We start from the raw sequence: 15,169 nt of genomic DNA, 5'->3' as shown, positions 1-15,169 counted from the left end.
CACTTCGTTCCAGTTTTACATATATAGGGCTGTGTATCTTGCGCACAACCAGGCGAGGTTGGATGGAAGAAACAGGCAGAGCAACAAGCCAGACTGTCACTTACTGAAGGACGTACTGTGCGCCTGACACCATGGAGGAAAATGAGCGTGGCTGCAAGACCTTTTCGTCCACGTCCGGTTTTCAGCACTTTAATTCGACTGAACTACATCAAAACCAAGACACCATGGTGGCTGAAGGGGGAGATAACTTTATGTGAGATTCAGTTGGCTCTGTTATTTTGAATGTGCAAGGTAAGTTAAATGTAATGTTGTTTACTTCTCCTGCACTCCGGCGCAGTTTCAGAGGTTTGAGCTGTTCCATAGGCTACAGGGAAATTGAAACTTAAAAAAAGAACAGAAAATAATTACCATCCTTCAGTCTACTCCTGCGTGTTAGAAACATGCTGCTAATCTGCTGAATAAGAAGTTCAGCGCAGAAAAAGTTGGTAATGTGTAAAAGGTCTTTTTCTTAGAGAACATGCCAAACAGCGTTGCATCAATTTCCAGTAAAGATTAAGTACCCATGGCAGAATATGGTGTTTATCTCTCTAATGTTTGTTAATTCGATTGTTGAATTTTTATGAGATAACAAGAATGGACACTTCTTTAAATAAACGTTATTTTTACTAAATGGCTTGATTAAAAGTCGCATTTGTTTTTGTAGTCTTGCCATTGTTGCAGCACCACGGACAGCGTCTGTCTCTGCGAGCAGCATATGTGTGGATCTGCCACGAGGGGGCAGCACGAGTCCCTCTTATTCCAGGGTCCTTTTTCCCTTTTTTTGGGCTTAGTTTTACATTTTGACTGACAAAAATAACTATAACTATATAACTATATCTGACTATCAAAAAAGCGGCAAACAGAGATGAACACAAGCTGACAGTTATCATAATGCAAATGTGTTTTTAGGAATAGTCCATCACATAGATGTTTGTCTTATTACTAAAGCATACGCTAATGGTAGAGTATGTCGAGCACAGTTAAAGATTTGGGTCACCTTTAAAAGTCAAACCACAAGCTGTTTCGAATTTGAGAGCCTCCATCTATTTACAGTGCCCCTTTGTAACAAAAGTACTCAAAACTTGTACTTAAGTAACAGCGCCAAGACAAAGGTCATGCATTTAAAATCTTACACAAAAAAGTAAAAGTATTGGCATCAAAATGTATTTACAAGTACAAGTACAACATTTGAATTACTAATTTTGTAGAATGAGGCCATTTACAGAATAATATTATCAAATATTATTTATGCTATTATATTATTTGATTATGATTAGTGATGCATTACTGTAATATGTACATATACTGTAATATTGCAGCTGGCTAATATCTAAAGAACATACTGTATATTTTATATAAATACATTTTATATACAGTATATTACCTTTTTATATAATGCTGGGTAGCTTTTGAATTAGCTACTGAGGATCAATAATGACTTGTTGATGTAATATCATAATGTTGTTGATCATAGTTTGTATTTTTAATCTGGATCTCAAAAGTAACTTTTTACTACAATTATCAGATAAATGTAGTGGAGTAAAAAGTAAAATATTTTCTTCTGAATTGTTGTAGAGTAAAAGTATCAAGCCGCAGAAAATGGAAATTTTCAATTAAAGTACAAGTACCCATAAATTGAGTATGTGTATTGCGGTAGTTGCTACCACTGGATGCCTCCACTTATGCATTGATCTAGAGCACATGAGTTTTTCTGTATCAAATAAAATTCCTTTTGCCTTATTCTTTCCTTGTCTTTTTTTTTTACCAATTCCTGGTAATTGGTCATAAAGTTAAAACAGAATCATTTCCAAAGATCTCTGGATATATTTTCACTGACTTCCACTATTTGCTTTAGGATCTTTCCCAGTCTGAGGTCAGAAACCTGATGCTCAGTCCTGACCAGCCTGAGTCTGACCTGCCCTGGGGACAAGTTGACAGAGAGACCCTTCTGGAAACTTTCAATGTGCAGTGTGGGTCAATGCCAGCCAAACCTGAGGATGGAGCGGGCAAGGCATGCACCGTGCACGTGCCTGCCCTCAGCAGGGAGGAGAAGAGGCGGAAAAGGCGCGCGACAGCTAGATATCGATCAGCGCATGCCACCAGGGAACGTGTGCGTGTAGTCTCCTTCAACCTGGCATTTGTGGAGCTTAGAAAACTGCTCCCAACACTCCCACCAGACAAGAAGTTGTCTAAGATTGAGATCCTGCGACTTGCGATTTGTTACATCTCCTACCTCAACCACGTGCTGGATGTTTAGGCTGTGATGACCAACAGGAGGATGGACAGAGGCAGGAGGATTGTTTGTACAGCAGCTGAATGATTTCTTGATATTGATACCAGACTATTTGAGGAATGCCCTGCATATGGTTGGTTATGCAACACACTGTAGATTCCAGTGCATCCTAGTTTGGGGAGTATCACAAGGATTGTTCATCATGGGAAACAGTTGCTTCAGGCTTAATGTTATTAAAAGGATGAAAAGAATGAAATTATTTTAAAAGCTGCTGTATATTATAGTTGTTCAGCTAAACTACTAAAACATTGCAATGATCACCTTACATTTGCTGCCTTGTCTTTCATTGGGACTTACTGTTTGCACCAATTTGTAGATATATTTAATTCAATTACACAAAAAAATAGTCTACTGGGCATTTGGTTGCTTTAAATACATTGTGACAGCTCAAAAAATAATCAAGAAACATGCTTGATGCTGTTTTTTTATGCCAGTTATGTTACGTATTAGATTTTATCTTAGAAGGTGACTTCTGAAAGCTCTTTTTTAATTTCAATTAAAACCACACTACCAAACAAGCTGTTCCTCCACCACATAGGTGAGGTCTTGGTGCCCCATCTCCCTCTGGATGGGGCAGGTGTTTCTCCAGAACCAAAACAACCATAGTGTGGCCATCTGTTTGCTTTCTCTCTGGGGACACACAAATGTGTATACATGCAAATGAGGCAGTAATGTGAACATAAACAATAAACTCTAGTGCTCATATTATGCTTTTTTGTGCACGTTATATTTTTACAAATTGTATAATCCCAAAGTCCACCCCAAAGGAACTTTGCATCTTCCAGAGAAAACACGGCTTCAAACAGCTCTATTGTAGTCCAGCCTTTAGTTCCGTGACAAATGTGCGTCACTTGGTAATACATATAACGCTATATATAACGTTATAACGCTCGCCTAACTGCTAGCGTTGCACGCCCTCATACTCTGTAACTGACTAGCTAGCAGAGCTAACAGAGAGCTCAACACACAGGGTGAAAAGAGGAGCTGCAGCAATGTGCAGTACAACTAAAATATGGTATTTTTTGAAAATTCAACCATATAAACCTCTCAACCATAATATGAGAATTTTAAAAGACAAGAAAAAAACAAGTAGTACATTTTGGCGTAATGTTTTGGGATTAATGCCAACATGATTTGGTGACGATGTGGGTAAATACTTTCAGTCACTTCAGCCCAAAATATTTGAGCAAAACCACTCAACATTTTGGAATGGAACCTGCCATTGTCTTTTCTGATGCTTTTAAAGGTTTGTCAGTGGTCAGTAGTGTCTGTAAAGCAGCCCAGTTGGCCTTATATGTCATTTCAATTACTCAAGCATACATAATGTATGGTTACATTGGACATCTATGGTCTTTTGTCAGTGTTTTGACTATTACTACCCCAGCTTTGCACATTACCAAAATGTTTTTTTTTAATTTTGTATGAGATTTTTGTACAAACTCCTGTGTGTCCCTTTGATATCCCTCTCCATTTGTCAGACGCTGGCTGTGCTCCTTCTCTCATCCCTTTATGCGAGTCTCGGCGGTATAATGTGGCCCAAGGGGCTTGAGGTATTGTTCATGTCCACTCCAGCAGCACAAGTGACAGCCCTTTGTCCACACACTGCATATTACACACACTACACACTTGGTCTACACACTGGATACAATAGCTATGTTAGGAGAGGAGAGGCCAAGACTAACATCAGATTTTAAGATAAATGGGGCAGGAAAAGTTGTAAAGGCCATACATAGATGGTTATTAATATTCAGTATAGATATAGCCAATGTGGGTCAAATGATAAAACCAGGCAAGAACTGTAGGCTATTTAAGTCTGCATAGAGCTCTGTCACACAGTACTGTGTTTGAAAGGAGCAACACTGCCCTCTGATGGAGCTTCATAGAAGGACATTCAACTGTTTAAAGTTCACATTCACTTTTTATATATTTTAACCCTTGTATGGTATTTGGGTCAAATTGACCTATTTCAAGTTACATTTTTTCTACCTGAATCAACGGCCTTACCTTATTTTCTGTGATAAACATGTATTCCTGACTCAGTTCAGAAAATTATTCTGGATGTTTTTCCAAGATAAGAATGATCACATAGTGGATTTTAAACATGAATTATAACCTTGTGACAAAAAACAAATCACACTTCCATTTTTAATTGTGTTCTAGTAGAGACTGATTGCATTCCCTAAACGTATACTGTATGATATCTCAATTGTTTGAAAGGCAATATTTGTTATTAGATTATGAAGTGAAATTTTATTTCAGAATTGTTTTTAAAACCCCAAATAAGTCACGGGTCAGTTTGACTCGAGGGATACGAGAGGGTCCCGAAATTGAAGACAATACAACGGTTAAAAGAATCTTGCACTTTTTTATTTAAAGAGCACTTTCCTACTATGTATTTAAAACAATTGTAGGGGCATATTTGTATGTACCACTAATGCCTGCATGTTCTACTGAGTTAATGTTGGTCATTACTTGATTCTTACTTGATGTAACAATATTTATGCCATCATCACATCAATTATAGTAGGAAACTTAAGTGTTTTTCTATCACGATGCAAGCCAAGTTATAGCTAGAGGTAGTTATTGCTGTTGATATGATATTCAAGGTTATGGCTGCATGTTTTGTTTGTGCCTTGGAAACTTGAGTTGCTGTTCTGGAGCGTTCGGTCATTTTACATGAGATTCATCAGCAGAAGGACTTTTCTCAGTTGTTCAATTTCCAAAATGAAAATTGTATCTGTTGAAAAAGCTCTAAAACAGCTACTGAATGAACCTTGATGTGAACTTGTCCTTGCCACCTCTGTTTTCAAGGTCAACAATAAACTTTAAAAGTCAACATTGCTAAATTGCTTTGCTGATATTATTGTTGTTCTTTTTTCCTGTTGATGAAGTGAACATCTTTTGAATATTTAACAAAGTGTTGTGGTGCCACCTGTGGCCTACCTTGCCTTTTTTCCTGGGTACAAATGCTAGACTTTTCATAGTCTCTGCCGTCTGGCCGATAATGAATGCCCTAAAGCCTAAATTAACCCATTTATCCAAATCACAAGGAATTTGAGGCAGGTTTATGCCCTCCAAATATTTTGCTTTGAAAAGTCCAACATGTTTTGTTTAGTTTAGTTTTTATTTGTTTTTTGACAAAAAAAACTCAAACTAATTACATCTATTGTCCTCATTCTCCATCAATGAAAAAACCTCTCCTAAGATTCTATAAATATGCAAATTTCAGAAGTTTAACCAACATGAAAAATATGTCTCCTACTCACACTTTACTATTTTACACATTACACTTGTTTAAAATTGCATAATTGGACCACATTGGCCTCTAAACTAGTTGAGATTTTAAGCAAAGCACAGATTTTGGGGTAAAAACAGAGAAATGTTCCCACTTCAGCAGATGTGATCTTCAAATGTCTGACACAGTGAAACTCAAACACCAAGTAGAAGTATCAGTGAGCAAAACACATTTTTAATGGAGGGTGAGCTTTGATTCACAGGGACCATGAACCAACTTCCTGCTTATGGCAGGTAAAGGACGACCTCTTGTGGGCTGCAACTGAAAATTCTCGTTAAAGTGCACTCTAGTGTATTGTACCACCATGCTGCCTCCCTCTCTAGTACTGCTAACCACAATGGCCAGGCTCGTATGAGGGAGCTGCCCCTGTCAGTAGCACAGACGGCTCAGCAGCGCAGCGGCTCCAGATTCACCAGGACACTGGCACCGAGACGCAAGTGGGGAATATGACACACGTCGGAGAAAAGAAAGGTAGGTAAATGAACCGAGAATCGCTATGCCGTCTTCATTACAGCGGGTATATCTTTACCAAACGCCTGAGACACATCCCCTCACAGGAATTACTGATGAAGTTCAATGCTGCCGTCGTGAAAAAAATGGTTTCCTTCTCAACAGACAGATGTAGCCTTTAGTCATCCTAACCCATATTTATCTGGGAGCTAACCTTGTAGTTTTTCTTAAGACACTTCCTCAGAGCCTCTTACGTAAAGAAATAGATAGAATCAAAGTAATGCATAGGCTACAATATGGTGATATAGTGGCTTATAACCTACTGTGGTTAATGGTGTTCAGGATGTGACTGAAACCAAATCTATTGTAATTGAAACTGCAGCTGTGTAATAGAGAAGTAACATCACATCCCTGTCTTTCTCAGACCCATGAGCCTATAAAATAAAAGGCGTATAAGATGCAAACTGCCTCTGCAGGTTGATGGTGTGTATCGCCATCATCAGCAGCAGCTGTCTGAAGAGAACACTGTGCACAGCTGGATGAGGCGTTAGTATGACTGAAGCCGCTTCCCGTGCCTCCTGTGTCACTGTCGGTGCTGTCTTCCACAGTATCTCAGAGCCACGATGCTTTAGTGAAACTGTGCAGCACCTACAGTTATTTATTATTGATTAGTGCTGATAGGTCCTGTGCAGAGAGGTCTAAGGGCACTGGGAGGTATGGGAACCCCTTGAGTAGATGAGTCATCCCCTGGAAGCCATTCTTGCCATGAATGATCAAAAGAAAGTGGTGTCAGCAGCAAGGCTTTTGTCATTGCTCTCTTTTAAACCCTGTTTTTTTTCTGCTTGGCAGGGCAGAGTGCCATAAGTGTAATGAGAAGTGGAGCTACCTTTAGGCTTCTGAGGAGCATTAGGATCCTGCAAAGCACGATAGCATGTTACAATGTCTGATGCAATGTAGAGTAGTGTACAGAAGTGTAATAAAAGCACTGCTCTTAAAGTATGAATTTACTGAGTTATCTCTCTTACAACCTCACTCTTTCTCCCTCTACTGTACTTTTATTTAGTCCCGCATGAGCAGATCAGGAGGGGTGGGGGTCGTGGGGGGGTGGGGGTTGCATTCCAGAGAACTGTGTCAGGTCTTAACTTTCTCCTTTTACTGTGGTGTGTCAAAGGTCACAGGTTTGATCTCTGCACATATCTGACAAATACCTTTGTGCCAAGAATCAAATGTCAGACTGTCAGAGCAAACAATGAAAGGAAAATACACAGGAAGCAAGTTCCTAATGGCATCATGTGTCCTGGTGGTAAGGCCCACGAAATAATTTCCATGGGAGTTTCATCTTGCGTCATCTGTGGCTCCGTTTGTGTGATTTTAGTCAGTTAACAGCGATTGTATAATGTGTTAATCTGCAGCTGTTCCCCTGGGTTATCTGCAGTTCATGGAAGGATTGGAGATTGTTATCACTATAAATAACACTGGCACACACTTTGTCACCCATTATTGGATTTCAAAGAAGTTTTTACCCATCTTCCTGGACTGTGTTACTCACTTGGGTGTCTGTTTCTTTATTTCAAAGAACGTATTTTATTTCACTAATATAATATTTAGCTGAAGTGATTTGTATGCAATTACATTTTGGTAATGGGTTATTTATGTACATCATGTATTTAGTAAAAAATCCCAACAATTCAATGGTTCGAGGTCCTCAAGGGTGACTATTTGCTTTTTTTAGTCTCCTGTAATTGTAAATTGAATACTGGGTGTGGGAATTTTCACTGGTGTCCCGATTCAATTATGATTATCTTGTCAACGATTCGAATTGATTCAACATCACAATGCATCATGATGCATCACCTCCTCAGTATTATTATATGTATATTGCTACACATGGTTTTCATTAACAAATTTGAGCAGATGAGCTTTGAGGCTGATCTGCGTCATTTCGGATGCCAACATTGAATTTGACGCTTTAATAGAATCACAAATTCCACATCTCTCTATTTCTGTCCAGATTCAAGACCAAAGTCTTTGCAGTCAAGGACTTTAAGCTGAAATCCCACATTCTCATCTGTTATTATTAATTGAGTTGCGGAGGGAATAGGCTAACCTATCCTTACCTAAAGAACCTAACCTATCAGATGTTAAAACTCTCCGCATAGTCTCACACATACACATATTTGTTGCAATAGTGAAGCCTGGTTATATTCTTTTTTTGAAAAAAAGAAGAAAAAAAAAATGCTCCCATGTGTGCCTAAACCTCTGAGCCTATGTAGTTACAGTACAGTAGCTCCCACTGTGCAACAGCCTCCTTCCTCTAAACAAACACGCTAATGAGTGTTTGTTTTACATTAGTGTCACTTTCTGCCCTTGTGAATCTCTTCTCGATGCAGCCAACCAGAACGGTCTGCAGCGAAGCAACTACGCATCACTAGCAAACACATTTTCAACACAGTCCCTCACAGAGGACTACTGAATTTTTTGGATGGACCGACTCAGATCAAGCATGTATCTCTAATGCACCTTGTTATGCTTTATTCATAGTTATCTGATCGTTTGTAACTGATAGTTTTTTTTACCCCGTGGCTGCGATTTTCCACATGGCCTGGTTCACTGTGCCTCTTCATGCTCGTCTCGTGGCTGAGTGGCTTCTCAGAGGACTCGTCTTGGCCCACATACCACTGCCACGCTCAGAGATCAGCACTCAGGGAGTTAGCAGCTTTTATTCAAACCATTGCCTTATCCATTTAACCATGCGGGCACTGGGTGTGATGAGAAACCATTGTTTGATCTTTGTGCCTTCACACTGTGTCTCTCCCCCCCCCCCCCCCACTACACTCATAACACAAATTTACTCTCAGCAGGGGTGATTGATTTTTGCTGCTAGTTGGGGCCTCCTGCCTCCGATGTTGCCAAGGCAACAGTGGACGCTCCAGATGTGGGTTAGAGATGAGAGATGGGACTTTCCTCTATCAAATCTCTGGTTTTTGTTGAAAAATTGATTGCTGTGACATAAGCTTTGATGCTGTAAGTGGTATGTTCAAGTACACTTTTTATTGAAGTCCTCCATATACATGCAGCGCTTCCTTGTTCCGTATATGGTCCCCTCTTTCAATAGCAGCTGTATTTGTGGAGACCGTTTTCCTATTCACTCTTAGAGAAACTATTCTTTTTGTCACCACACCATCCTTTGCAAATTCAAACTTTTGTCTGACACATGTTATTCAGCCACTAGGAATATTATTACATCATTTATATGCATTGTGTGAAAATCCTTAATGGAAATGATGTGGTTTCTCATATGCACGTCCCCATTTCCCATGACGGGTAAAGAAAGGATAGAAAAATGTTCAACCCTGTCAGTATTATCTTAATGGAAATCCATTACATTGCAGTGTCTTCTTCTAACCATTATTTTCAGAGCATGATCTTTCTCCCGCTGTATGCATTCACATCCTAATATGCTGAATTGGCTATTTTACTGTTTATATATACCGTTGACTACAGCGATAACAAATGGCCTACAAATGACAGGAGGTAGAATAATTCCGGTTAGTAAAATGAGACTGGGCTGGGGATGGTGATTGGCAGGTGGTTGTTGGGACAACAGCTGGGAGATAGACAGATTGCAGATTGAGGTCTAAATGAATGGTCATGCATGGTGAAGCCCTGAGTCGTCCTCATTCATCACACAACATACATTATTAAGGCCCAGGAAGTGAATTAATAAGTGGCCCAGAAATTTGGCCTGATTGCACTTTTAGTATGTGTGCTGATAGCACTACATTATGTTATGATTACTTGTCATTGTGTCAAATATGACATTTTGAAACACATTTCCTATAATATCTTAAACGCATCTTCAACTAGTGCCGGTTAAAAAGGGTTGCACTGGCCGCTGTTTTCTCCCTGAAGGTCCTGCATTATGTCTGTAGGATTTTGATGTAATTGTTTATATAATCTGTATTCAACCAGGAAATCACCTGAGTTGTTCCTTTTACAAGAGAGACCTGTACAAAATGGCATAATTAACACATAAAAAACACTCACAGACACAATTAATTTAAGAGCAATGAATAAGCTTAACTTTTTAAAACTTCATAAAACATGTTGTAAATGTGGCATTTGAATGCCAGGTTTTGAAGCAGTGTTTCCAAATTGTAAATTGTTTCAAGCCTAGTGTGTTTTGCTAAGTTCAAAACCGACTCTATAGATAATTTGGATCAATTATAACTGTTAAAGACAGGGAAAAGCAATGTACTGAGGTAGACAGGAAATATCTAGCTGGCTGTCCAGACCTAAAACACAGATAATGAAAATGGTGATAACTCTAATATTTTGACTCCTGTTCATTCTGCTCTATAGTAAATTGAATGATACTCAGCACAACCCTGTGCAAAAATATATTGCCTGGCTAATATCTCCAAAGCGTTATTTGTCAGACATTGCAAGTTTTGATGCAAGACTCATAGACTATCTCTCCATCTCTCAGGTCAATGTGGCTATTAAAGCAGCTCTCTGGGGTAGTTATCAGTCGCCGTGGATTCCTGAGGCCTGTCTCTATAGCAACCCATTCCTCCTCCTGAGTGCTGCTGCCAACTTACCCTTTCCACCACACGACGAATCTCTCCTCATCCCCCTGGCCAATCGCCGGATCTGAACTGCGTTGGAATGGACACTGAGTCGACCCACTCGGGCTACTCCTACTCCAGCCGCTCGGGGAGATCAAACCGACATGGGTACGTTTCCTGTCTGTCCACCTTTCTGTCTGCTTCTCAGCTGTATATGTCTATCTCTCCCTTTCCATGACATGGTTTTCTGCTAGATCACAGGCTGCCTCTTTCGCAGCCCCTTTTGCTAAGGTATTTCATGTATCAACTTCTCTGCACATTGAGTTTGTTGTGTTTGTGTTTGTTTGAGCGGGCAACGGGTTGGTTGTGGGCAAATCTATTAGATGAGAGACTAAGATAGAGACAGAAGAGAGAACAAGCAAGATAATGACACAGACAGAGTTTGTGGATCAGGGTCGTCACGGTTGAGCGGCTCTAACCTATTTAACTGATTCAGTCGGTCAATCCTGCAAATGAGAAAATCATTTGATCCCCGGCCCGTCCATTCCTCAATATTTCCCTCCCATTCCACCAGCTTTTTGCCAAATAGATCTGCATCTAGCCATTCCTTTTTTTTATATTGAATAATCTGCCTGTTATTGTCCCTATGTGTTAATGAATAATTTGTCCTACAGGACAAAGTGTCAGAAAATGATTTAAAAAAACAAGTTCCCCAGTGTCCACTGTAACATATTCTATGATTGGTTAGATAAATAATCCAAAACCCATAGATATTCAGTTTACTTCCATAATATATCAGACGAAGAAAAGCAGCAGATTTTTAAACGCATCTTTATACAAAAAGTACATAATAGCAATAGTAATGATAGCAAAGATTTAATTGTTGCCCATTCTTCTTTCAGGTCTTGCTTTGTGTGTGTATATGTATTTGAGTACTCATAAACGATGTTGATAATTTGCTTGATTGCATGAAACCTGAAATGATTGGTCAATTTATATTTTTTGATCAATAGAAAAGGTATGGTATGATTTTGATTCTTCGGTCATTTGTCAAGCTCAAAGGCCAAGCATCTAAGCTTTGGATGAAGCAGGGAACTTGAATACATCCACTTCTCTCTGGCAAGTTGTGACGGCATTTCAACCATTTTATAGACAAAACGATTAATCAAGAAAATAATGTCCAGATTAATCAATAAAACGCACATGAGCAAACGTATTAATGATCTTAACTGTATTTGTCTAAATGGCTTTTGTGTGTTTGTTCAACTTTAGGGATCGAAGTCGCGAGCGGCACAAGGCCAGCAGCAGTAAAGACAGCAGTCGCTCTGAGAGGTCCGTTGTCATCAACCCCCCTGACACGCCCTCCCAGGACTCCCTCGTTCACAATGGAGATCCGCTGCCAGGTGAACCCACACCAGCAGCAGACCAGGGAGATGAGGCCCAGGTATTTTCCATGGAATTGTACACAAAACTGTTTACGTGACAAAAAATGGGATGTTTAAACTGTGAAGGAATGCAGGCTGTTTGTCAGAGAAGTAATTTATTTCTAATACAGTAAATCAGAAGGCCCAGTAATCCATCTACAGTATAAACTCGGCACCATGACCTTAAACTCTTCTACTCAGCAGCTGGCTGCCCATTGCCACAGCGCCTGGCACATAATAGCAATGGTGACAAGGGATCAAATAGGTCAGAGGATTAGCATTTCTCTTGTAGGCCTGTACGGATTTGTACGGACAGCGCTGTGTTACAGTGTATTTGTGGGTGTGTGATGCTGGGTATAACTGTCATGCCTGATCGCTTTGAAAGCACAGCAAATTGGTACCAGTCATTCCATAAAGCTGATTGTGTTGAGCTCTGCAAGCAATATAGGTTTTTAAGAAGACACAGGGAGCAAAATACTGTGATAATGCAGCTCAAACACAGAATGGATATTCAACCAAGTCAACACTGTAGGGATTAAATATGCATTTAAATTGTGATCATTATTCAAAGTAGTTTGTCAAACACAGCAAGTTGTCATATGTCAGACTATTCTTTTGCCAGGAGCAGGACAGAATATAGTTATATTATATAGGATATATTGTTCTTTAGCTTTGGACAGAGCCAGGCTAGCTGTGTTCATGCAGATGAGCAGGTAGATTGCAATGAAAGTTAAAGAAAGGTGAGTGAGAAGCAAAAAGACAAAGGAGGAGAAAACATATACAGTATATTTCATGTATTGCTCTTTAGAGACAACTCTGCCTTGAGCTGCCTTCACAGTCTTTCTGACCTACTTGAAATCTATAGTAAAAAGAAAGCATTTTGTCATTCTAAGTACTGTTGGTTTGTGTGTAAGAGAAAATGGAGAAAGTGTGTGTATGTGGCGTGTACAAGCTGCCTGCAAAATATGTACTATAAAGTATAGAGTATTATTTAATGTGAATAGGATCTGAGCATGTCTTCAGCCAGGCTTTCTTAGAATTTCGGAGAGGTGTGACCTATTTAGCCGTCTCGGCTCAGCATCCCCTTCCGGCTGGGAAGCCACATTCCACGATGTCATGTGAGTGTCAACTTGTAGCTTGCGTTCATTGTCCACAGTGTAAAGTAATCTGCCATTGTTTTGCATTAGCCCTCCAGAAAAAATGTGTCCAAATGGCACAGCAGCAGCACCATCATTACCACCACCAATGTCCACCCCAGCCACTGTTCCTTTGGAGCAGCTCTGTTAGATGGCAGAGCTGCTGTAACACTAACAGGCTCCAGTGCAGAGAGACATCCTCACATACTGAGATTAGCCTTAGTATCCAGCCAAACGCCACTTTGAGGAAAACTGATATGAATAATCCTCCATGTTTAGACGCATGGCTATCACATAAGGATATGATCTTGGACCTTAGCTTCTGTGTATGTGTATGAGTCATAGAGAGAGTGCACAGTCTGTTACTGAGACTGTCCATGCTGCTTTGAGAGACAGACGCAGTGAGCCAGAAGGCAGCGGCTTCAGTTCACAATGTTAGCTCCAGGAAAACCAAAGCATATGGGGAGAAGCACATACTCTTGTTTTGGCGTGTCACACTTTGCTTCTTAGCCTCTTTCATTGAATCGTTGTACGCACACGCATACTTATAGCTGTTACGCTCACATTTTTTGATGTAATGTAAAAAATAACCACCTGAATTAAAGAATGTAGTAAATTGTAGGTAACCTGCCAGGCATGTTAAACTAATGCCAGTTGTTTTTGTCTTGTAACACCCATGACTTACTTGAACACAAACACATACACAGTGAAACTAATACGCTTGCAAACACACGAATGTGCAACTGTCGTTTTAACCTCCACCCAGGCCAGTGGGGCTTAGCCATTGGGTTTTGCAGTTGGCAGACTGTCTGGTTTGTGTATGTGTGAGTCTGTGTGAACGGTGCTTATCAGCATGTTGTTGTTGTGTTGTGCTTTATGATGGTGGAACAGGCCTAACCATAATCCATATTCACCCTCTGCCAGATGAAAAGTCTGCCAAGCAAGCAGCCGTACTGCCCGCCCCTTTCTTCTCTCTCTCTCTCTCTCTCTCTCTCTCTCTCTCTCTCTCTCTCCTCTCTCTCTCTCTCTCTCTCTCTCTGTGTCCGTCCTGTAACCCTTTTCTGTTTCATTCTCTATCAGTGACGTACTTTTCCTTCTTGCTTTACTGTATGTAGAGATCAGCCCTGATTAGTGTGGCATTAATTTGGGTTTAATACATTGACACTTAATGGCTCATTCTATCAGTGTATTAGCTCAATAAATAATACAATGTTTCTCTCACTAAATGAGACATTAGCTTGAAAGCTTGACTGTATAAATGCATTGGGAGGTAATTGCTGAGGTGAATTAAATGTTAAGATGCTGATTTATAAGATAAACTATTAGGGTGCATATTTACTAAAATGTCTGATTGAATTGGCCTTTTTCACAGTAGACCTTTAGACTGATGACAAAGTCTTGCATTGTCAGACCTGTCACCATAGCACTGTGTCAGTGCTGAGGTTTGGTCTGGCTACACCGTTTATCTATTCTGGGATTGGGGGGAAAATGCTCTGACTTGTACATATTTTTTTTAACCAATTACACAACCGTCATTGAAGGCGCTAAGCCCGGGATGCCGCAAAAGGGCCCTTGCAAAATAGATAGCGGAAGGGGATGGAGATTACACCGGATGTCAGGCTTTATCCCAGCCCTGCACATTCATTAAGACAGACTACTGATACCATTAACGATGGTTCTGTTTTATTCAAGTGTCTTAGTGAGTCATGACAGTGAGCCAGCATGCACAATACCAGCGCTTGTGATGTGTAGAAATGACTTCCTTGAAAAAGCCAAATTGCATGTGTCACTTTTGGACATTTTTATTCAATAGAGGAAAATTTAATAAGGTAAATTTCATCTTCTTCCTTCTCTTTCAGCCAGCAAAAACAAAGTTGTGCCTTAGAGCTGACATCTGGTGATGAGTAACACAGACAGTCTGGTTTCTCTGCTGACTCTCAGCGTCTCTTGAGCTCTATAATCAC

General features: G+C 40.0%; 2 protein-coding genes across 2 annotated transcripts in view; both read left to right on the top strand.

The window, feature by feature from the left end:
- LOC116697952 (helix-loop-helix protein 2) lies at positions 1 to 5,162 on the top strand. The gene is made up of 2 exons (XM_032529604.1): positions 1 to 291; positions 1,895 to 5,162. The coding sequence occupies exons 1-2, from the start codon at positions 283 to 285 to the stop codon at positions 2,294 to 2,296; spliced, it is 411 nt and encodes a 136-aa protein (XP_032385495.1). The 5' UTR covers positions 1 to 282; the 3' UTR covers positions 2,297 to 5,162.
- Positions 5,163 to 5,890: 728 nt separating this feature from the next.
- LOC116697936 (vang-like protein 1) overlaps positions 5,891 to 15,169 on the top strand; it is a 19,177-nt gene continuing 9,898 nt past the window's right edge. Inside the window, exons 1-3 of the mRNA XM_032529575.1 lie at positions 5,891 to 6,098; positions 10,567 to 10,813; positions 11,918 to 12,089. Coding sequence (XP_032385466.1) covers positions 10,746 to 10,813; positions 11,918 to 12,089 — 240 coding nt within the window. The 5' untranslated portion in view covers positions 5,891 to 6,098; positions 10,567 to 10,745. The remainder of the gene's footprint in view (positions 6,099 to 10,566; positions 10,814 to 11,917; positions 12,090 to 15,169) is intronic.

This window comes from Etheostoma spectabile, chromosome 11, assembly GCF_008692095.1.
Source record: "Etheostoma spectabile isolate EspeVRDwgs_2016 chromosome 11, UIUC_Espe_1.0, whole genome shotgun sequence".
NCBI lineage: Eukaryota > Metazoa > Chordata > Actinopteri > Perciformes > Percidae > Etheostoma > Etheostoma spectabile.
This window is presented reverse-complemented; position numbering and strand designations above follow the sequence as displayed.